This window comes from Platichthys flesus, chromosome 13, assembly GCF_949316205.1.
Source record: "Platichthys flesus chromosome 13, fPlaFle2.1, whole genome shotgun sequence".
NCBI classification, from domain to species: Eukaryota; Metazoa; Chordata; class Actinopteri; order Pleuronectiformes; family Pleuronectidae; genus Platichthys; species Platichthys flesus.
In genome coordinates this window covers 19235087-19260170 of record NC_084957.1, presented here as the reverse complement: position 1 = coordinate 19260170, position 25084 = coordinate 19235087, and the positions used below count along the sequence as shown (strand labels likewise).

At 41.4% G+C, this 25084-nt stretch overlaps 1 protein-coding gene across 1 annotated transcript; it reads right to left on the bottom strand.

The window, feature by feature from the left end:
* Positions 1-5578: 5578 nt before the first annotated feature.
* Positions 5579-24587, bottom strand: fhip1b (FHF complex subunit HOOK interacting protein 1B). Its single transcript, XM_062402570.1, has 12 exons — positions 24298-24587; positions 20890-21365; positions 18802-19206; positions 17981-18211; positions 15681-15926; positions 15310-15477; positions 14522-14601; positions 14239-14408; positions 12134-13528; positions 11816-11994; positions 11141-11303; positions 5579-10731 (listed from the first exon to the last, which is right to left on the bottom strand). Exons 2-12 carry the CDS (start codon positions 21016-21018, stop codon positions 10427-10429), a joined length of 3471 nt encoding a protein of 1156 aa, XP_062258554.1. The 5' UTR covers positions 21019-21365; positions 24298-24587; the 3' UTR covers positions 5579-10426.
* Between the last annotated feature and the right edge of the window lie 497 nt (positions 24588-25084).

Here is a 25084-nt window from a genome sequence, read left to right as displayed (position 1 = left end):
ACCACTTGGCAGGGTAAGGTCAGCCCGACCTGATCCCTGCTTCCCAAACTGCCTGATCAGATGCGCTCCTCTTGGGTTGAATGCTGTAAAAGACGGGTCCCCCTCCTCCTCCAACTCGACCAAGGCTGGTTCTCCTCTCTCTCCTCTGCCTCTCTTTGGTTCTTGAGAGAAACCATCTATGACCGACATCGATAGAGACCTACCCACAAACGGTTGTTTTGAGGCAGCCGCTGTAATTCTTCTCTGTGGCTGATGTAACATATGATGAGCTTTATATGAAGGGTATGAAAGGGTATGTCCAATATCAGAGAGCCTATGCCCTCTACCAAGAACTGGCGAGGTTGAGCTTGACATGGAGTTGAATTTGTTACACTTGACCCTCCAACCTCCTTCCTGATTATTCGACCCACCACTGATCAGTGGGCGTGTGTTGTGAGTCAAATCCACTGCAGATTTTGATAAACGGCCATTGTAGTTCAAAGAGCCTCTGTTCATGTTGTAGTCATGTGATGGGCTTACAATGAAGGTGTAGTTGGAGTCAAGGCTGTCTGTAGGTGATGGTGCTCGGCCAGAGTCCCCAAGCGTACCTAGAGAGTATTCATCAGAGGATTGGCTGAGACAGGAATGAGGTCGGCCCCTGGAGGTGAGGTCTAAGCAGCTTTGGCTGGTCAGAGGCTCTCTTGGACTCAACCTAGGAGATGTTAGGGCAATGATGCCATACCCCAAAAGTCTACTTTTGGAATCTCTACTGACTTTTCCTTTATCACCTTCCTGGCTGTCCAAACTCAAATAGTGACCCAGCTTAGCATGTCTTCTTTCTGGTGAGTGGGACAGCTTCCTACCAGAGACCAGAGAACGTGACCTCCTCTGGTTCCTGGGAGAGTAGTGTTTTCCATTGCTATTCACCTTGTACACCTGCTCCTTGCCTTCAGTATCCTTGTTTGGAAGTACCGTAGGGACAACCAGATATACATCCTCCCCCTGTTGCTGAAAGGAGGCTGATTCCATATCGTCATCTTGGGATGACTCCCAGTCAGACTGTTGAAGCAAGGGACACGTCTTCCTTGAGGAGACCTTTTGTTCCTCTTCTGATTCCATATCACTCCGGGTAGAGAGAGTGATCTTTCTAATGACCCTGCCTTTTGGTGACGTCCATTCCTGTCCCAGGATGCCTTTCTCTCCTGCAGCACCTTGATCATTTTTGTCTTCAGATTGTATCTCCTGTGAATGTAGAGCACAAATTTGCCCCTGTGGCCCACAACCTCCAACATGCAAGCACAGACTTTGTTCTTGCATACGGATATCTCCAAAGCTGACAGCATTTGGTTGGGAGCTAGGCTTGAAGTTCACTTTCCTTAGAGAAAGAGAGATTTCCCAGGGTTGTAGAAACTCCGTGACCTCCTTCAGAAGCAGGTTCTGATTATGCCCACTTTGATCCAGACCTGGCTCCTGACCAATTCCTTGCATTTGCTGCTGAAGTTGGGTTAATCTGCAGAGCCTTCGCTCCAGCAGGGACTGGCTTACTCGGACTGCTGCCATGTTCTCTCTCAGGACCTGCTCCAGACGCTGCTGAGTGTCCCGGTGGTCTTGCTCCACCCTCTCCTGCAGGCGCCGTTCCTCTCTGCGAGCTCCCAGGATGGCCCGCTCTACACCCCGCTTCACAGATTCAGTCTCCGTTGCATGACGCTCTTGAAGTCGACGCAGCTCTGCCTCTGCCTGGGCAAGGTCGCAACATGCCTGTGTTGCCCAACATGAAGAAGTCTGAGGCAGGAAGGTAGGGGAAGAATTGTCTGACTGACAGTCAGGACTGGGACTGTGGGCTGGGTTAGGGGAGTTGGGGTTGCAATCAAAAGGAGTTCCCACAAACATCATCACGGAAGGACGGATGGATCTTTACTTCTTTCTAGCATTCAGTTTGAGTTCCTGCAGACAGACATGATAAACAGAGGGAGAAAAAAAGGACAACAGAAAAATCTTTAACTTATTAAATGCTTTGTTTTTATGCTGTGCTGAATCATTAGGGTTTCCATTTCTAAAAAGACTCAATGATACCAAAACAGAGATATTTTTACCAAAGTTATTTCTCGTCCTGAAAATTTGAATAACTGAGCTACATTTTCTTAATGAATCACAGAACTTGCAGGTTTCTTATTGACTTACGACACTGAGGACCATCAGTGTAAGATGAACCTCAGTTTTAAGCACTGATGTAACTTGGCAACACCGGCTCAGCACCCTTATAAAAGGAATTCATACCTTAAGATGATGCATGCTCAACAATTTCTCAGCAAATTATAAATGAATGAAGATTTATTCCTCATATAAATGTATAATCAGCTAGTTAACGTTCGCATTAGCAGACACTTAAAGTGAATGTTAAATGCTCGTCTGCAGTTTTCAAGTGAATTTATACTCTCTCTATATATGATTTACAATAGCTTGAAATATTAGTGATTTCTGATGTTTCAAATGATGTGGTCTAAAAATCAGTCGCCAACTGTCGGTAGATATTGCAGGTGTGGCTCATTTGAATACTACAGATAAATATCTTTGGGTCTTTTTCGAGCATGGTAGAAGTATGGTATGCAGTATTATGTAAAGTGTACCTGTGTCATCAGACTTGAACAGGCATTTGAACAAAGAATGTAGCTTAATCAAATTCAGCCCGCTCTACTTCAGCCAGGCAAAGGTGATGGCATTACAACATTTTTCTAACCAGATGGGTCTTTTATTAGAATTACTGTTACGCTGCCAAGTGAACAGATGCTTATGGGAAGGTGATAGAGCGATGGAGGAAGGTCATGAGGGGGACGACTGTGTGGGCAGGACGAACTAGCACAGAGGAGGAAGAAAGTTTTGGGTTTTGCACTGAGAGAGCATTAACATTTCATATGGTGGCGAACAGCCAGCAGCGTCCAGAGTGAAGGGTGGAGTGGGAGGTGAAGACACAGCCCGAGTGTCAACACAACAATACTTCTCAACTCCCCACTTCTGAGAGCAGACACAACTTTGAAATTGTATTCATCAGCAGCACAAAGTGATGTAGAGAAATCGCAGTGAAAGATGTCTCTCCTCTGTGTGATGTATTATGATAACACCGGAGCCCAGGGCGCCATTACATAATACATACTAAGGGTTTTTCTGACTGGGAATACAATAAGAAATGTATGGAATTCATGTACCTCCACCAAGGCTCCTTGGACAAAATTATGAGTCCCAAGGGAAAGCACATTTAAATCCACTGTATCCAGAGTTTGAGTTGGATATGCACCAAATTGCCTTATTTTGAAATCAAGATTCAATAAATTATTCTGTGGGAAATCAGTGTGGAGGAATGTGCTATACTGAGGGCAATTTGAATTAGTTTAGTGTTTTTTTGAATAGTTAAAAAATGTATGTGGCCTATTCTAGGTCTATGATACAGTTTAATACTGGACACATATGTGGAACTTTTGACAAAAATTGGACAAAATTTTGTTGACTTCCGATGGAAATCTTGTATTGTTCTTGTGCAGCGTGTAAGAATTTTGAAGAATACTTCCAGAGTCACTGGCAGTGAAGTAATTTATGATGAGAGGAGGTAATATGTGTGTCTGAGGCACCGTTCCAGCCCCATCTCTGTGTCACAGACCAGGTTTCCGCTCAAATTACCAAACTACATTATAAATGAGGAGGGTCAAGTTGCGCAGGACAACTGGGTTGGAGCAAGAAGACGGTCAATTAGCAGCTCAGTGTAACGACTCCCACTTTTTTTTTCAAACGATTAAATTAACAAAACTATGGACTCATTTAAAATGGCTGTCGACAATTATTCTCGTTATGCTATGCATGTTCTCACAAAATACACATGAAATCAAAGTCATATCCTAATAAAACCCACTTCACAATTAATCCACGATAATCTCATTTTGTAAAAGTCCACCCTCTTTCTTACCTGTCGTCAGGTACGAGCACTGCTTCGACCTCAGGCTCCGCTCGTCGTCACCTTGTCTCACCACCCGTCCGCTTTTACCATCAACCTCTGGCCCCTCGCTCTGGCTCTGTCCTCTCCGATTGGCTGTTGCTAGGAGACGGACAAGCGCTCAGGTTTCCTCTGTGTGCAAACGCAGAAGCGTGTGCATCCACTCTTGACATTTTTCTTGGTTAAATACTTGCTGTGTTTTAGATGTGTGAGTTAATAAAAGAAGAAGAGACGTAATTAATCGCTGAGGAAATGTATTAATTTAAGCTTATGGATAAGGAATTCAACATTTGTATCAACCTATGAGGTTTTTTTTTCTGCATTAATTGTTTTCTAGGCACCGGGTCACGTCTGCCTTTGAGCCACGTCTCTATATGATCTCAGTTCTGCTTCTATAAATATTAGAAAAAGTGAGTAAATAAGAAGTAAATAGTGAGCAAATATATATTGTTTCTTTTTATGCTTTTCTTATGTGTGTTGTATTTATTGTGTTTTTATGTTTCTATGTTCATTGTATGCACCAATAACCAGAGCAAATTCCTTGTAGGTGTAAAACTACTTGGCAATAAATACTTTCTGATGCCGATTCTGATTCTGATAATGGGCTGAAGAGTAGAGCTGCAACTAACAAATATTTACATGATAAGTTTAAATACAGGATATTTCGTCAATTAATCAATTCAAGATTTAATTGAGAAAATATCAGAAATTTGTTCCCAGAGTGTAATGTTTGTCATTTCTTCTTTTGAAACATGTATTAACCGATTATCACAATTGTTGCTGATTAGTTTTTTGTTAATGGACTAATTGATCAACAGACTTCAGCTTGCCAGTCGAAGTTGTTTTACTATGTTTTTTTTAATCTTGTAATAAGTTCTACTTAAGATTCTCACACTATAGGTGCTGCAACTAATGAAATTAATATCAATTACTTATTCATTCTTATCGTTTTATAAATGAGAGTAAAAGTGGAAAATCTTTTTTTATTTCATCTAACCAATAGTTCATATGCAAATGGCTCAATTCATATTATAACATTTTAAAAAGCAACAAATCATCACAGTGGAGAAAACTACAAAGAGGACTATTCAGCTTTTTTTTCCTGATCAACCAATTGATAATTAAATTAATTGTTCATTAGTGCCGATGTCTGACTCCGCAACACCCATCATGTCTGTTATTTAATTCAAACATGCTGCATTTATTTATTATAGAATTTTTTTTCTCTACCACTTCACCAGTAAAAGAAGATTCTCAAGAATCTCAAACCAGCATATGCAGTTTAATAAGCAGGGAACTTCAGAAACTGGAAATTGAGACCAGTGAGCAGGTAAACATGTGATGGCTCCAGCCTCCAGCCCCTAAAAGCATATATAATAGATGAACACTGCTCAGTATTTCGGCAGTGAGCATGCTAACTTGCTTACTATTGGGATCAGGCTCATGGTGTCCCAAGAAAAAATGCATAGGTCACTAGATTTGTCTATTTCACAAAAAGTAGGTTTATGTAATTTTATCACTGCTACTGGAGATTTTTATATTTCCAAACTCACATAATTAATTCAAATAAAACAGTTGAGGGGGAAACCAGGAAAGAAAGGACACAGACACATGCAATATTGCTAGGCAAAGAATTTATAAATTAATAAAAACATTCCCTTTGTAGTGTTCTTCTGACAGCTTATCCCACTTTGTATTTTGTCCTTTTTTCTAATGATTTCAAAATATAGAAAAATATTTCTGACAACATTCAATATCATTACATTATTTTAGCGTGATTTTCAGTCTGACCCGTTGATTATTTCACACACCTCTACATTTCTGACCCATTGCTTTTTTTCCCCATTTTTACAGTATTTACACATTAAATCATCATCTCAGATTCAACCAGGGGACATTAGAGCATGTTTGCATAGATCACAGGGGAGAAATATTAGTGAAAAGTCAAAGCTTTCCAAAGAAAGAAAGAAAGAAAGAAAAACTAATGAAGATGTAGTACATCCCATGATAAGCAATACAAATCCTTGTATTAAATAAAAATTCTAAAAACATGGCACATAGTGTTGCTGACACTAAGAGATCAGGAGTGAGTAAAGATTCTAGTTTCTAGTTGAAGTGAAAAAGTGAGTTGCTGAAATGAATGATATGTGCGTTTAAAGTTAAAGGGCCTTGCAGCTTTGCTACTTGAAGCTCCGCTGCTTTTAAGTTGTGTCGCTGTTGGTTTTACTTCTATATTAAGTGACAGTTTTACACTTTGGTTTTATGTTTGCAGTGTGTTTCCATGTACCCTTGAATAAACACAACACAGCAACTCAAAATAAAAATGCTATGAATTGAAATGCAACAAAATAAAATATTTAAATATTCATCCGACAGAATTCATCTTTAAGTGACAGAAAATTTGTAATGTTCAAGTAAATCTGTCTGAAGACAACGGGAGAAAACGGACATGATTTTTTTTTAAACGTAGCTTTGGGTTTAACATTCTGCACCAACGTTGTCAGTTAAAACATGATGAAATACATTTTTTCTTTTTAATCAACATTTTTATCAAGCAGATGATTTGGAGTTTTGAGTGTAGATGAGGTGAGGAAACTACTGTGGAAAATCTAAACTGCCAAAATTTTTAATAAATATATTTTCTATATATTTAAAAAAAATATAATAAATGCAGATAAAAAAGTAAAATACAAATTAATACAGTTGGGTGATAAAAAATACAGAAGCTAATTAATGATTTAACTATCTCGTTAATTCATAAAAACAGAAACAGGAAAGATTTTTTCTCTCAAGTGAATTCAAAAGGCTTCCGAGGAAAATGGCTATAAATGTTTATGCCTTTATTTATTTATGCTTTTCTTCACTTCTGAATTCATTTATAAATGTTTCTAAATTCATGAATTCAAATCATATTTATTTATTTATTAAAACAAATGGCAGTTTCGGTCTTCGATAAACAGCAACTGAATGAGACGCATGTTATTCAAATCATTGTGTTCAAAAATATGACTCTACACATTTTGAGGCCCTAACATGTTGTGGTACACAGGCTATATATTATGTTCAACTTTTAATTGAGTTGGTATCATTAGTTTGGTTTTCTCTGTCAATTCATGACAATGCGATTTTTGTTTTCTTATGGCAATTTGAAGAACAGCAAATATAAATGGCTGCTTTGGCTTCAGCGTCCAGCTGCGATAGTTGCTGCTTTAAAAATAATCTAAACCCCTTTCCGTCAAATGCCAATTTAAAAACAGTGTCAGTTAGGTAGTTATTTCACTGTGTGAATTTTGATTTTCTATATTACGTTCTGCTTTCGTCTGACAAATCCCGAGTAGAAATAATCTCCTTTAGAAAAAATTACTAAATGGATTTCCATGAAACTATTTGAAACGATGGGACATAGGTTAAAAAGGAACCTATTTAATTTAGTCACAGATCTGGACAAAGGGGCGCTTTCTTTAACATTGCCGGATAGTATGTTTAGGGTCCCCAAAAAAATCCAGATCCAGTTAACTTAAGTGTTTTCATAAGAGGACTGTTGGGCCTTGGCAGAGATCAACGCTCTACTAGCTGCAGCTTTTCAACGTATAAATAGTGCTTCATGAATTTTTTTAAAACACAACTGTTGAATGTAAAAGTAGGAAACTTTGTTATCTGCGCCACCTTCGAGGGGAAAATGAATCTTGTTCTGAACACGTGGATGAACAACAGACTTGGTGAACAGATGGAAGGACAGAAGGCAGCGGGTAAAATATAGAAGCGATTTCTCTACCAATTTGATTATAGAGCAAATATTCAGTGGGAAACATGTTCATCGCTGTTGATCTCTGCAGGCACCCGGATGACTCACTAAAACCACTAAGAAAAAACTACTGCATGGAGGCTAGCGTAAGCTCGGCACTATTGCACAAACCAAAGAAAACTTACCCTACGCTATTTAATCCATTATTTAATCATAAACCTGGTCTTAACAGGCATGCAGAGACTCCTAACTAATGGTATGTATGGAAATAAACATGGGGGGGTTACAAAATGTGTCTAGAAATTGTGTAGAAAAGGTATGAAGAACTACATGTACAAACAGGAAGATCACGGCTATGGCTTTGACAAGTCGAGGCGGCTTCGACTTGTTGAGAAAGACGACATCTGTGAAAAAATTATGTGGTAATCAGTTTCAGAGATTAAGACTTTGCAGGCAGTTTATCCGCTGCTGAAAGTTGAGGGAGGATGGCGAGTATGTGCAAAAAAACAAGTTACTTCACAAAAAGCTGGGCCATGGGCAGTTGGATTCAACAATGCACTCACAACGGTATCGTGCTTCATTCGACAGGTTATTTCTTGATAATCTTCTAGAAAAATTACAGACCTGTAAAAATGTATCACCGACTCTTACAAAAGTCCCCACGTTGAAAGAGGACATTTTAACTTGGTAAAATCTTTTAACACGTCGACTGCAACTTCATTCAATCTCTGACACAAGATAATAAATAAAAAAAAGCCGCTCACATCACAGGCACTGAACCATCTTCTACACACATTTAATACTTGGTACCTAACAATGAGATGAAGTGAAAGTATAATTCAAACGGAACTGGGTGCGAGTGTTTAAAAAAAGAAAAATAGCAGCATGTTATATTTCAAGATGAACGCTTGTATGTTCAGTTTGGCCTGTCTCATCCGAAGAGACAAAACATTTTGAAGCAGATTAAAACCGGGACCTGAAAAAGGACATGAAATTAGCTTCTTATGGAGCCTAAAGCCTGAAACATGATTCTGCGTCTGCGTCTATTCACGCCGCTGTGGCGCAAGACTCGTTTTCATTCATGCTTCCCTAACCGTTGCGCGTCTTACAAAGCAATTCCGCGCCAGAACACTAGGCGGAGTAATGCTTTTTGTCGAAGACGACCTTAGAGACGCCTTCTTTCTTCTTCGTCGATTGTTTATTTACATAGCCACTGCGGCTCCTCGTAGCCTTTTTCTGGCGGACAAATCCGCCAGTCAGTGACAGGTTATACAAGTGATCATACTATCGGATATCTTCTGCCAAGTGCTCTTCTATTTGGTCTATATTCGTTCTTCTAAATCTTCCGTGATTTCTGCCGGTATTATGGGGCATGAAACCGGAAATGCAGCTCCAGAAGGGATGTAGAGCAGACCAATCACAGCCTTGCGGGCTGAGTGAGCTTGCGGAGCTTTGCCGTAAATTTTAGAAAAGGGGGTCGACACCCGTCAGCACGTAAGGAGGGATACATAAGCACGTAAGGGACCCTGAAGGGCTCTTGCGCTTACGGGCCCGTGAAAACGCAGAAGCATGTTTCAGGCTTAATTCTTCGCTCAGACAAAAGATCTGTTTAAAGAAAAGCCATGAATGCCTCAGGAGGACCTTTTCCTGTCAGTTCAAAGTAAATGGAAATCATCAAGAAAAAAAACAAAATCCTTCCCTTCTCGCCCTTTTCTCCTTGACTCTAAGGTCTGATGAAAACACTTAATGACACATTCAAAAGATATGCACTGTAAAGCTGCGCTGCCTTTTCCAATCCCGCTGACCTTTTTTGATGGCAACAGGTGAATGGCTTAGCGACGGCCTGATGACTCAACGCCACCTTTCGAAAAATGGAGTCACTTTTAAAAACAAGTTCACCAACACAGTCACTCCTGCTCCCACGTGTTGCTGATATGTCTAGAAAATGGTGCAAATGTACAACGAAAAACACATTTCAAACAAAATGTTAAAAAATTAATTCCAGGACATTTGTGATGGTCGTGCTGATTCACAGGGAAGAAAGTGGCACTCTTGCCTCCCCTCTTCCAGTTCATTGAGTCTTTGCAGCAGTGGAGCCTTTTAGAAACAAAATGGACACTTGAGGTTCTTCTTCAATGTTTCTTTTTTTCTGCGATCGTTCTCTTTTGGCCTGTCCTTGATGGAGGCAGAGAAGCTGAGTGGTTCACTTTGTATTTCATCATGTAGCTCACACTTATAACGTTTTCAGTTTTTTGGTGATTGTGATAATTTTGTTGAGGATAAAACCCTTGTCTCCTCTGTGCCGCCTGAAAGCACCTTTCATCTTAAAATATAGAGCACTGACTAGCACCAGTATGTGCACCTATTTCTTTATCTGAGGCTTTTATACCATGACATGGTATGTGTATGTACAAGCTCCCAAATCTCAAGAGATTTTTGTGTGTATAGAATGTAAATATAATACATGATATGCACACTATCATTCCTTTAAAGATGAGGACAGTGATTCTTGTCCTATAGGTTTCCTATAATGATTTTGGTACAAAATTTGCCACTGTTTCCCTCTGTGACATTGTAGACGACCTCATCAGTGACTGAACAGTCTTAGTGCTCCAGTATGTCCTCTGGTGATGGGTGAATCCTATACAACTCTTATTTTACAGCCTAGACAAAAAGAAATTGAGGCTAAGAGCTAGATTTCAGGAGTCTGTGTTTACCGTCTATTCCTCCACCTCCTGGCTCTGCGGGAAGGGCAGGGTGACGGCGTGCTCTTGAGCCAGGGCAGCCAGCTCCTTAAGGAACTCACAAAAGATGACGGCGCAGTAGACGGCGTTCTTCACTCGCAGTGCCTCGGCTTGCTTCTCCAGGCCTGATGACCCTCCACTGCCCCGGAACAGTGCGCTAGTCAGTGATTGGCTGCCATCCCGTACGTGTGCCAGGGCCAGCTGAGCGGCATTCCGGGCCCGAGTCGGACTGTTGGTGTGACGAAGGATCAGGTCTCCGAGAGATGGCTTACGACTCTTCACTGGGAAAACAACACATTAAAGCAACACTAAGTACACTTTTCACCAGCGACCTCTGCGGTCAAGGGTGGGATTAATTTAGGTTTGTAGTCCAAGCCATTTAGCACTTTTCAAAAACAGAAACAAATATCAATCGCATCACTTTATAGTTGCACTCACTGAACTGAAAAACCCAGAATTCAGTTTATTTGCGAAATATTGAAGATAAACATTGGTTTTAGTGACTTATAACATATTCTAACATCTTTTAACTGACCTAAAGTTTGGCTTTACCCTTGGACCTACTGGGCCTGATTCCAGAAAAACTCATCAACTCACATTTTAAGATCTTATAATTAACTGAGCCACAAATATACATGTAAAGAGGTTGCTTGTATACGCAAGTTCAGTTTTCCTGGTTTCTATTCTCACCTAATGAATCTGAGCGGCGCAGGGGGGGAACGGCTGCAGGCAAGTCGGTCCAGTCCACTTTGCCTCGGGCCACCAGGTACTGCTGGGCTTTCTTCAGCATGGCAGGGAAGTCCTCATGGGAAGCTGCAAACGCCTCAATGCGATTCTTCACAGAACCGAGAACCTAAAGTGGATCAGGCAACAAAGCTTCAGAGTTTTGATTGATGTTAACTGAACAGCTGTCTAGTTTTTTTTGATTGATCACTATATCATTTCTGACTTTACAGATTCTGGCAGAGATGAAAACAGTATAGATCAAGGTTTTTGATCTTTACTGCAGCCAGTTAGTAGGTGGTGATAGAGCTAATTTGGCATCACTTTTCTGAGCGCTGTCATGTTAATATGCAGTCTATGACCAGTCCAGTACCAGGTATCCATTTACAGTTTCTAAGAATAGAATATCGATGAAACTCTATGCAATTATGAATGTGGGCCTGGAGCTTGCACAGAAGTAATGTGGGCAGGAAAACTACAACTAAAAACAGGAACCTAAGAACATCACTTCAAGAGCAAATACAGAAACTATTATCTCGAGTTTGTACTGATGGGTGGTTATGAAATGCAGTGCGGTTCAGTTAAGGGCATTATAGGCCATGCTGGCCTTTATTTGCCAGGTGTTGAAGGGTGAGGGTGTACCTGGATCAGTGACTTGACACTGGGCTGGAAGACCATATTGGTGTTGAGCAGGAAGGACCGCAGGAGGGGCTGAGGGTAGCAGGCCAGCTGGGCCACGATGCCCGTGAGCAGGATGTTGACATAAAGTGAGTTCTGGAGCATGTTTTCCAGCTTGGCAAACAGAACCACCATAAATGGACCTGCAGAGGCAAAGAGGAATGCATCATTGGATCAGTGTGGTGTAGAGAGTTTAAGATAAACTAAAAACATGAAACTATAACCAATTCCCCAAGAATTCTGGAAAACATACGCGCAAAATGTCAACCGTGCGAGTCTCACCTGTGTATGGCTGAGAGGCCGGCTGGTTTAATGGTCTGGCGGGATTATAAAGGCCCACCACATTGCCCTCTACTTTTGTGTCACTTATCAGCTTTGCCTCCAGGGCCGAGGACGGCTGCTGTTCCTCTTCCGGCCGCTCAGCTGTCAGGGACTCTCTGTTCGTTTCCTCCTGCAGACTGGCTGCTCTGCAGCGTTCCTTCACCCTGTCCTCTAGCTCTCTCAGTTCCTGTGTGAAGGCCTCAATGCTGATGCCCTGACCATTGGTGTCTGGAGGGAGCTGGGGGTCCCCTGGTGCTTGCTCTAGCAGCTCCTCGATGAGACTCTCGACAGACTGCTGTGTCTGGTTGGCTTCTGGAAGATCTGAGTTTACACTGTGCGGGTTTGAGGTGTCGCTGGTCAGCAGTTTGGTGTCAGACGTTGGTTGGGAAATTGAGCTCTGTGAGGGAATCTGGTTAGGGCACGATTTTTCATCACTGATGTCACTGCTGTTAAAAATGGATTGTGGGAGACTGGTGCAGCTTTGTGAGGGACGTGTAATGAGGGATCCATTTTGATTTGAATTTTCATCTAAATACTCTTGCTCCCCTAAATCCCTCTTCACTTTCTTTACCTCCAGACCTCTATCTCGACTGTCTGAGCAGCCGTCCCCCTGTCCCATTGTTCCGTTATACATGGCCTGGTAGCTAACAGTGATAGCTGAGGTGGGAATGTGAGGAGCTGGAGACTTGGTGGCATGGGAAGTTGTTAGAGAGGTGGCTGAAGACGAGGAAGACGGGACGAGAGGAGGTACAGGTTTTGAAAACAGCTCCTCCCTCTGCAGGCTGCGTTTCTTGGAGCGCGGCGTGAGGCTGATGCAGCTGTTTTTGCCGATCGTAATGTCCCACTCTCCGCTGTCCCGCTCCGAACTGCTCCACTCAGACCGTGCGGCAGCCACAATGGCTGCCCTCTGCTGGACGGGAGGGGTGTTAGTGCTTCCTCCCTGATGAAAAGAGAAGTGCTCTGGCAACATGACCATGGAGGGGTTGGAGGTAGGGGGAGGTGGGGGTGGAGGGGCTGTGATTGGGGAGGGGTTTTCTCCATCATAGGGTGCTGACCAGTCTCGGCAGGCCCAGGAACAGAGCTCGATGCCTCGTCGGGCGTCTTTGAGGTACTCCAGGTAACCCGAGTCCCAGTCAAGACACTCTGTATGTGTCTGCAGCTGGTGCATTGGGCTGTCAGGTGATAAAGGGTGAGAGCTGGCAGGACCCGATTGCAGCGGCTCCATGCTGGTGGGCGTAGAGGGACCCCCTCCCCCTGATCCTCCTCCACTGCTCTGTTGGCGGATGAAGAAGGCTAAGCGGGATGGGGTGCTGGGTCTGGGTGGAGCAGGAGACTCTGTACTTGGACTATTCACCACTGTATGATATAAAAATACAGGGGGAAAAAATGGTTACTTTCTAACATCACTGGTCAGATAAGCTCATATAAAAACAAACTTTTAACACGGCTAACAATGAACAGTGTTAGTGAGCTTTCACCAAAGTTGTATCCATTACAAGACATTTCTACAGAGCTCAGCTGTTGCCATGACAGAAAACCCCTTTTATTATTATTCTATACCCTTCATATACTTTATCTATTCACATAAATGAACTTAAAACAACTCTACCAAATACTCTAAACACTTAAGCAAATGTTAAATGGCTGACAGATATGACAGGCAGATTCAAAAGATTAAATCACAGATTCTAGATTGTTCTTTGTTGAAAGCTACACAGTTAGGTACACAGTACACATCATCCAAAAATGGAGGAAAAACCTAATAAACTCAACAAACTTAAAAGACAGCTGCTACCTTTGTGCAAACAAAAACTCTCTATATACATAATAAAAAACTAAATAAATTATTTTGCACATTACAATTTTAATCCTGACACCTACAGGGCTCAGTAGGCAGGTTGACTAACTTTTCCATATCTCAAAAAAAGATTAAACAGACTGAATTAAATGACAATTACATGAATCACTATGTTTTGAGTTTTCACAGCAGCAATTGTTGTCTTCATATTTTCAACCACAGCTGTTCAATGTGAGTTATTCGCTTTGCACTGGTGTTTGCTTCTCACCTTTTCCCCAGAAGGCATTGTCTTCGTCCCGCTCAGCAGACGGCGCTGCATCCAGCCGACAGCACTCGGGGATCAGTGACAAGAACTTGTCTGCTGACTTTCCATAAATGTCTGTCTCTCTGATGGCCCGACGCTGACTCAGCATGACATGGGTACAGGGCAGTAGATACCTAAGAACACACATACACAAACCACTGAGTATGCAGAACAATATTTACAACCCACTCTGTGTTTTGCATATTAAATGAGCCGAGGAAAGAGATGCTGAGATGTGCCAACACACCTGAGAACAAGCTGCAGCATGATGTCTTCACAGTGCAGAGAGAGCAGAGTCCTGAAGAGGCTCAGTGAAACCATGCACAGCTGCATCACACACATATTAGAAAAATGGTTAGAAAACTGTCATTATTCAGACAGTTATCATATGATATGAAAGAAAAAAAAACTCAAGACTGGAAAATTGCATTAGAAATTATGACCTAAATCATATACGAATGACAATGGATAAATAAACATATTTTTCCCTATATTACGATTTTATACTGGTAATTTGTTCAATAGCTAGCTTACACGTTTTTGGAGCGTTCAAATAACGTTACAGCATATTCAGAATACTGAGCCACCATCGCAGGATCTCTGACAGAGAATACATTAATTATTTGCTACAGTATTAAAAAACTACTTTAAATGTAAGTGCGATCCCTGTCGTCAGTCGGGTTGCCACAGGGTATTGGTATCATGCAAATAACGCCAAATGAAATTTTCTTTTCTTTTCCTGAAACACTACAGTATGATGATTCCGTGAACAGAATGGGATTATTTTGAGGGATCAGAAAGTATGAACCTGACGATTTGTGTGCACAATTCATTCTTGATGTCTTTACAAAATACACACAATGAGCAGCGAGGCAGTCAATAGACGCAGCAGACTTGATGAGATTTTCTATTGTTTGTTCTGAGAAAAAAAAGATCCCTCAGTATTCTGATGCAGTCATTTCAATAAATTTCATAGCCCACTCACCACCCACACTCACAAACACACCGACACACACACACTTTATAAATACGGACCCTTGAATTGCTGCTGATGCGTGTGAGCAATGTGTCCAGGATGGTGTCGTTGTCGTGGCAATGCACCAGGATGAAGCGCAGGAAGGTTTTCAGGAGGGAAGTCTCTGTCACACTACGCAGGAATAGGTCCAGGTAGGCGGTGCTGGCAATCATCTCATCCACCGACGACTGGAAAAAAAACATTCACATAAGATGCTTGTGATTGAATTAATCTATAACAATCCTCCCACAAACCCTGAGTGGTATTTAGTCATGCAGATAGTTTGTAGTGCCTCAAAGCATCATAAGCATTGAGAAGAGTTTTCTTTTTACATAAAAATACTTCAAACTACTGCCGACAAGTGGTCTGCAACTGTGATCTTATTATCTACCTTATGAAGGGCGGGGCCCATGACAGGTACAAGGAAGCCATTGTGGAGGTAGTCCAGGAGCTGGGAGCGGACCAGGGGGTGAGCGACTTGCACCACAGCGTTGCAGAACTCCAGGGAGTTCATGAACAGCACGAGTGACGACACACCGATCCAGTCCTCCCGCCGCAGGGCATGCCAGTCGTCTCCACGAACCTCAATTTTTCTTGGCAGAGAGGAGTAGAGAGCGCTGAGGCCTGTTGCTAACACCTGAAGAGAGACAGAGAGGCATTAGATGGGACTGGTTATTCTCAATATCCACAGCAGTGCAGAATATGTGTGTGATATATGAGCACAATAACTTATATAAGATATATAATCAAAAAATGTTACAACATTAGGAATTAAGTTAAGATCTATGTAAAGTACGAAAGATATGAATGAATATCCGAGTCCTAGAATTATTGTACTATGTACTGAGATAAATTATGGCTGAGGTGTTTAGAGTCCATTCCATGTTGGTCATGTTTGAGGTTTTATTTCAGCGTGCTGCTATTTGTAGCGTTGAGAAAGAAACAAAAACAAATTTAAGACCTAATACAGAATATTTTTTACATATTTAAGGCCAGAAATTCACTTTGGTTTACATTTAGGTTATTTCACTGCCTGTGGAAACCCTATGATGGTCAGTCCAACTTTGACATATGGGTCAACGTGTTGGTGTGAGAGAGAGAGTAGGAGAGTCAGCAACATTGCAAAACACAAAGTTTTAGCTCTAATATTTTGGTATAAGAAGTGTATGAACCTATGGTGGGACGAAGCAGATTTTTTCACAATCGAAAGTCTTGACATCAAGATGCACACATACCTTCACCTTGCACATAGTCACAATCAATTTGAAGTTCTTTGGTTAAAAGTGGTGCAACCCTGCTCAGTAAATTACACAGTTTAAGGTGTAATGAGTAAAATATGACATCTAATGGCAACTGAAGGAAACTACAACAACAAAGATCAACATGGCTCACTGGTATCCCTTTATAATGATCCACACTTCACAAATATACATTAAAATAAAGATTGTTATTGCGTTTTAGAAGATCAAATCACCAAAAAACTTCATCCAGTCTTCAATTTTAAATGATTTTTGTTTTCCTTCAGGAAGTTTAGACATTATTGATTTCTGTTGATCAGCAGCTTCTGGGTGATACAGTGGGTTTTAAATGTATGTGTTCATCTTATAGATTGTAAATGTCTGAGGGTCACTGAGGTGATTATTTTTTAAGACGTTTACAGGAAGAACTCTGAGCTGAGGCAGAGCTGACAGATGCAGATAAGGATGGATGGTTTGTCAAAATGCAAAGTCATCTACTTCCTCTTCCATTATCACACAACATCACTGATGAATCAGAATGTGAAAGGGGAATGTGAACACTCAGAAACACGCACACACACACCCAATTTCTTCAAAACAGTGTTGAAAAGGAGCCAGGGTCCCACATTATAAGCTGTCCTCAGCTATCACATCATTAGAGAGCAGGTTGTAGTCATGTGCATATCATAGCTCTTTTCTGTAAAAATCTACCATATATAATAGAGCATGCTATTTCAGAATATTACTTTAGTTGGTTGATCCACAATTGGGATAAAACCATCATAGCATCAAAGGAAAAAAAAGCAGGAGGCTCACAAATATTTCCTTTTGAAAAACACAGGGAATTATCTTATGGATGGAAATTGAAAACTTGACTAACTGAGGACGTTTTAAACCCAAATGAACAGATCTGTTGTTCTTTGAGTTTTGAGCAAGATAATTAATTGATACTTGATGACTCAGTAGCTTTCTAAGGCTTTTGTTTCATGTATGATTTCCACCCAACAGGCTGTTTGGCTCTACCAGTGTGTACTGGTGGAAAGAAAGAATAAGAACAAAACAACAAAAACAATTCAAATAAACATGCACCAGACACAAAACAGCAACCATTATCAGCTGAAAATCTCTGAATGAACAATTGATGAAACTCCCTGAAACTCATTCGGGCTGAGATATGTATCAATCTGAATAATTATCACCAAAACAATCCCACATGTTGATGACGAAATGAAATTACCAATAAATGCATCTCTTCTAAATTTGTGTCAACACTCATAAGGACAATGATCCTATTATCATAATTACTGTAATTCCTATCATCTAAAATTACACATGTGGGGTCATAGCAAGGGAAAACAATAAAATCACCCAGATCTCCGGAAATTAAAAAAATGAAGCAGATTTGCAGCAAAAACAAGTCAGGAAACATATGAGATTTGAGCTCATTGCTTACAGGGCAGAAATAGGAGTTCTCTGCGATGTAGCGCGCCACGGCCTCGTGGCTTGCAGATGCCGCCATGACCAGCAACAGCGCGTCTCTGGCCTGCTGTCCGATCGCTCCGTCGCGGTGGATGAATGGCACGAGGAGGGAGAAGATCAGCAGGTTGGTGGAGCCCTGCTGGGCTGGTGCTGCACGGAACAACATCTCTAGAACCACTGGTTGCCGGGCCATGGTCACGCACACCTGGTAGGGATTAATTGAGTTGAAGTAAAAAAAAAAATACAATATGACTAATGAAAAATTACATCCAGATGAAAAATATGGGACTCGATCTTAGTCAGACCGACATAAGTTAGGCAATCACCCCCCCCCCCTGGATATTCCCCAGAGTTCAGTGCATTTCTGAAAGCAGGTTAAGACTGTAGCTGGGTCTCAATTCGACGGCCGCATCCTGCAGTGGACCAGGTTTTCACCTCTCTTTCTGCCACCATTACATTACATTGCATGTCATTTAGCTGACGCTTTTATCCAAAGCGACTTACATTTTTAGAACACTCATCATTTTATGAGGGGCCATCTAGGGGTTCAGTATCTTGCCAAGGACACTTAGGCATGCAGATGGGATAGAGTGAGATTCGAACCGGCAACCTTCTTGTTGCAGAGCACCCGCTCTATCCCCTAGGCCACGCTCTCCCCATTACCTCGATGAAAGACTTTTTAACGTGACTGGTCTATTCACGCCGCTGTGACACAATTGGTATACGAATGCAGCCGACGAAGGAAGCGGCCCCCGAAATTGAATTAGAGCCTGATCATAATGGTGGTGAGTTTACCTGGTTGAGCAGAAGCACCAGGCTGTTCTCCAGCACTGGGGGACAACCAAGATCTGGGTCAGCACAAGCTCCCATCAGCCTCAGCAAGGGGTGGAGAACGGCTGTGTGTTGTAGTAGAGGCTGCTGGGACTGGCCAATGAGCATCTCAAAGAGCTTGAGCAGCGCCCCCTGGCTGTCTAGATCCAAGCCGCGGCGGAGGTGCCACTGAACCAGGCACTCCAGAATATTCTCAGTGACCACGAGCTCCAGTATGGGGCCCATGGGTGGCACACAGGGGCCGCCCTCTGTGCTCTCAGCAGGCCTCTCCTCTGCCAGCAGACACAACATCTGGTCTGTGTGATTCCTCACTGCTGTCAGGTCGTCGCTGGACGATGAAGGCTCATGCTGCTCCAGCACCCAAGAGAGCTGAGTAGAGGACAAGCATTTTTAGTGTAATGTTTAACTCTTAAAATCACTGTTTTCTGAAGAGGAGTTACAAAATAACATGTGTGGCTTCTGACAAACATTAACTTATATTTCATCTGGGTTAAAAAATGTTTGATTAAGTGGGGTAATGAAACCTTGTTTCTTCATAGCAGACATTTTGATGTCACAGTAGGTAAAGCTTATGATTAAATACACCTAAGAGTGGCTGAATGTCATTTTGCAGATCTTGTCATGGTCCTGGCATTGTCTGAGGCTCACTCCCATAGTGACTGTGTCCAAAATCAATATGGGGAGTGGTGAAAGAGAGAACAAGGGAATGATTCAGGACACAGCCAACACTTTATACTGGGGCACTAAAAGAAAACTCAATGAGACTGGCCGATTAAATAAAAATTAAAAAAAAACATAGCCTCTATTATTGCATTAGTAACAAGTGTGCCGTTCCTGCCGTGACAAGACAGAATGTGTGCTTTTAAAAAAGCTTTTATTGTGTAAATATAACATACGGTACTTAATCAGCATTTAAAATTGTACATAATTCCCTTTATGTTATTCACTGAACTATGAAAGGTGTTGACAGATAGGAACACATCAGTGACACTGCAGGATATTTTTTCAAGACAGAATGAAACAAAGTTGTGTAATAAGTGTGTAAAAATTTAACAAATACAGAAGCCCGGGTGTTATCAGCACATATCAAGCGGCTCTAGTCAGCACGATGAATCTGCAGATCTGCCAACAGCATGTGAAGATAAGAGAAGTTCTTCTTTGAGTTTTAGCAGCTCGAAGTGTATGGTTAACATACGAGCGGAAAGCCAGAGCCCAAATTAAGAACATAATTTATTCAATCTAATAATCAAGACACAGACTTTAAGACTTTTCAAAAAAATGTTATTGCTCCAGCTTCTCTTTTCTTAACTCACGTATGTTATGCTTCTTATCAGCTTCTTTTAAAACAAACTTCTCCATGAACAATAAGTGAGAATCCAGCCAAAATACAGCATCCGGCCAGAATCTGTACAGTTCCACAGCTTCCATATAATAAGATCCACCCAATACAGACTTATAAGAATCCATCACACATCTGTTATTGTCTCAGAGCAAACTAACCAGTCAGACAGTGCCAAGGCTCAGTAACCTATAAACCTTCGGTAAGTGATTGGACATGAGTCAGTCACACTGTTAAAGTAGAGCAGCTGAACGTGTCTGTAGTTGGTGTCTTGAAAGATAATCATTCACTGAAGGACCATTCAAATTCTAATTGATCTCTACCCATGGAAATGTTGAGCAGTGTCACATTTTTTATCTTAATATAATTTGTTAATACAATTATTTATTAAACTGATATCTATGAGTGTGTGCAACTGGCTTGATAGTAAGGCCTTGACACAGGGATGTTCTCTACTCTACTGCCATTCTAGTTTCAAAAGTGGTTTGCAAAATTTTACAATTTGGGACTTTTGATGGTCAGTGTGGTTGACGTATAGGCTTTATGGCAAAGCAAAGTACAACGGATATGCTTCCTTCACATCTCAAATAGGAAGTTAGCCAATCAATTTTTTTTTCATCAACACTGATATCCAGTTTGTATATAGGGTAATAAATGCAATAAAAACGGTATTTTGATTAAAAATCAAAAGATGAAGATTGTCTCCAGCTCACCTGTCTCCAGTGGTTCTCAAACACCATGAGGCAGGTCTCTGGGTCTGCGGTGCAGGGGCTGGAGGGGGCGGCGCTCCGGCCAGACCGAGTCCCAGAGCCCCGCGGGTTCAACCTGCTCAGCCAGCTCATAATGGAGCCGGCAGCAGGTCAAAAGTCACACAAACTCAAAGAAGAAGGAAGAGGGGTTGAGTAAAAGGTCGAAGTATAACAGAAATTAGGAGGGAGGAAAGGGAAAGACGGCTGAGGAGGGAGAATAAGAAGGGAAGGGGAGGGGAGGTGGAGGATAAAGGGGAGGAAAAGTATTTCCAGAGAGAAGGCGGCAAAGGAGGTCGACTGTATGGGCTGTCACTGCCAGTCAGTGTACGTCCAAGAGAAGCCCGCTGCTGCTTTAGAAACTGTGTGACCCTGTCCTCCCTGTAGACCCTGTCATCCAGTCTGAAGCCAACACCACTCCATAGCCGGTCAGGACGGGCACTCTGTTTAGACAAACAAAACAAAAACATCAACATCCACATGCAAACTTTATATTTCCAAACAATTATGTGCCTTCTATAAAAAAAAATATAGGCATTGGCCCTCAAATCACCATATCGGTCAGGCTGTAAACAAAAACAAGAAAATTCGGCACATGCATGGAAAGAAAATATAAATCCATTATTTCTTACAGTTAACATTTCCACTAATAAGCAATAGTGTGAAAGAGATCTTATTCATTTATATATTGAATATTTAAAAACATCAGATTCACAGCATCACAATAAAAGGGGAAATAAATAAATGAATTAGTATTGTAGCAGATTGCAACCAATAAAAAATAACTCCCCTTTTTGAAAATAGGAAAACATGCTCCTTGTGGGCTACTGTAGAAACATTGCAGTGCAACATGTGGAGAGAATCATCTATGTAGATATTTATGGCTCATTCCAAGGCAACACAACACAATGATCCTTAGCTTAGGTCATTATAAAATCATATAACTCATCAAAACATATTCTATTACATTTCTTCCGATTAAAAAATCCTATATACTGGTCCTTTAAGGTTACATTCCTCATGTACTTGTTATTAATTATGAATGCATCATGTGGACTGAAGTCTGAGACAGGAGTAACACATTTGATGACATCTGGTCCGACCTCCCAAAATCAATAAGTGCTTTTCTTCACTGGATTTCTTATACAGCAGCTGTAGGACAAACAACACTATCGAAGCGATTCACAGGCTGACGTTGGGTAAAAGGTTAATTATTCATTCATTATTCAGAGAAGAGTCATTCTTTCAAAGCACCAAATGGTCTTAGAACTTAACCAACAAAGAGTCAAAACAGACATATCAGAATGAGCCTTCAAATAAATTTCACTGAAAAATACAATCAATGATTCATGAATCTGATTAACGTAAACACATATCCGCCAGTAATAAGAGCTGTCCCACACATGGATATTCAAAATGGGCTTTATATGAGTTCACACACAGCCTCATTCAAATAGCCATAAAATAAGTTCAAAGTTCAACAACACATTCCACTCTAGGGAAGGCAGCCTCTGAGCTTGTCAAAGGTTAGTGATCCAAACACAGCTTACTCAGGCTGTAAAATATCTTAGCACAAAGTCTACAGGCCATGAAATGCTGGCTCTGAAGTTCAGACACACGGGAAGTTTGTCCAAATGTTTTGTGTGATTTCCGGCAACATGCACAAACTAAAATCGACCAGGTGTGCACACGAATTAAAACAGGCAGCGCAGCTCTAAAGTATCTGCTAATTTTGTCAAATTTCTCACATTTCTACATCTGTTGTGTTTTTTTCACAGTTGAACCACATCTATGTCCCAGATCAGCTTTTAACCTGTTGTGAACCACAGCACCGAAACTTGCTTCTACACGTATTTTAAAATCACCATGATAAAAGTGGTGATTAAACACAGTGTTTAATCAACCTCTTGTACTAAAAACTACCTTCGTCACTCCATTCACATAGACAATAAGTATCTCACCTCACGTTCAAAGGGTTGTCGTCGCTTAAGAAATTAATTTACAAACAATACATCATCCAAACCAGGCCTACAGGGGAGACGTTAAAAGACAATGTCATACTCAACAGAAACATGTTATTTATGCTCTCAGGTTCAATATCTGTTCATCTGTCGAGGCTGTGAGACTGACCTAGGTGAAAAGTTAACCTGCAGTCCAATTGAATCTGGAAACATGCGATCAAAGAATAAGTGCAAAAAAATACTTCAGCAGTGTTTCCCCTCTAATTTTTTTTCAGGCCCAGTGACAAAAAGCAACCAAAAAAGCAACCTAAAACTTTCACTGTCAGAAATGTTTTTTTGCAAAAACTTTTTGGCTATGTGACCTGAGCTTGAATCATGGCTCTACCATATCTCCCTTTTATTGGGAAAACTTTTAGCTGTTTAAATGTTCTCTTTTTAAGATGTTTTGAAGAAAGATTCCATCATGATATGGAAATTTCGAACCTCATTATTTCATTGGTGTCATATTTACTTGTTTCTTGGTACGGCAGGGACTCTCGTCAGCCTGAGACTGTATTATCTAATGGAAACACTGCGGCACAGTCCGAACAAGCATTTAATGCTTTCCGTAATTTAAAATTTTTGGTGATCTGTGAAAATACCTAACCCCCACATAGTTGTTGAGATTGTATAAAGCAGAAGATTTATACATTTCAATTTATTTTCTTTTTTGTTTCCGATTCTTTCAAATGTCATTTTAACATGTTCTAATGTCTCCTTAAATATGCTCTCTTCTTAGTTGAATTACATTTAAACATGTTTTAATGCTTACTTACATGGTATCTCAAGCACTTTGAGCTGCATGTCTTGTATGGACGGTGCCATACAAATAATGTTTATTATTATAGTCTGTTTCAGTACAATGCACTCAATGTAGTGTGACCATAGACATTTGCTGTTGATCAAAACTTCTGACACATGTGAAGAGATTGACTATAACTTCATGTGAACTACTGGAAAAACAATATCCACTTATTAAAAGACTACGGCGTCCACACACAGCATCAGGCCGGAGACAGTCATCAGTCACTGCGGTGTTGTGGGTCCTGTGCGCCCCCCCTCAGTCTGACAGACAGTTAGCAGCGAGCTGTGCAGCCATCAATTAACACGACCTTCCATTAAAACCCCAGTTTGTTGACACCATGTCGGTAACATTAGCTTTTCACATGTGATTCCTCAGTCATCGCTCCGCACTGGATCTCATATTAGCCGCTTACGTTGGACTACGCCTGAAAACAACAATCCATGCATTTCAATGGCGAGATGATGTAGCAGGCTAGTGGTGGATACTATACAGATGATACGCCGGCTCTGGGACGTCAGCCATGTCTGTGTCTCCAGCTGGAGGTGTCTGGTTGGAGCAGGAGTCACTCACCTTGGTTGTTTGTATCTGTCCGTTGTTGCGAGGGGTCCACAGAAACCTGCTAGCTGCCTGCTAGCGAGTTAGCGCTGCTCGAGGGCTAGCGGCTAGCTGCTAATGAATTCCACAATGTCAGAGCAGTGAAGGGGCGAGCAGCGACACAAGGACCCGGGGACAACCGCTGGGTTTGACCGCACTGAGCCGGGGCAGCTGACGAATGAACCACTGCTTCTCTCGGGCTGCCGTGCATCCTGTTAGCGACAGATAAACATCCCATCAGATGATTCCTCAGACACTCTCCTCTCTCGCGCAGCCATCTTGCTTTGACTCCGCCTACACGGCCCGACTCCACGGAGCTGTGCGAGCGGCGTCAGGAGCCGGAGGTGAGCCACTACCACCGTGACCCACTTCCACTAGTTCTATAATTAGGCATACATTTAATATCCGTGGGTTGTATTTCTCAATATGCTAAACATTCACTCCAAGCAACGAGTAGTCTAATATTTGAGCACATTTCTCTTTCATTTATTAAAAAAAGTTCCATTACTTATTTTACATAAAACATGTATATAATACGGGAATTTGCAGTTTTTATGTAGTCAGATTTGGTATATATCAAAATTTGCTCTTCACTTAAACCCGTAGGACAGGGGTTCTCAAACTTTTGCAAGCTGGGCCCCCCCCCCAAGCTGGTTAGGCGTTGTTCCTAACAAAATGAACAGTACACTATGTAGACAGGGACAGCACAGAATAGTATTCAAGTGCTGGTGATTTAGTTGTTGCAACACGTTGGATGATTCAA

Coding starts and splice junctions, on each gene's coding strand:
- fhip1b (XM_062402570.1), bottom strand. CDS start 21,018: ATGAGCTGGCTGAGCAGGTTGAACCCGCGGGGCTCTGGGACTCGGTCT. Junction 14,409..14,521: donor ATGCTGCAGCTTGTTCTCAG/GTGTGTTGGCAC, acceptor GTGTGTTCTTAG/GTATCTACTGCCCTGTACCC. Junction 11,304..11,815: donor GTGTCAAGTCACTGATCCAG/GTACACCCTCAC, acceptor GATCCACTTTAG/GTTCTCGGTTCTGTGAAGAA.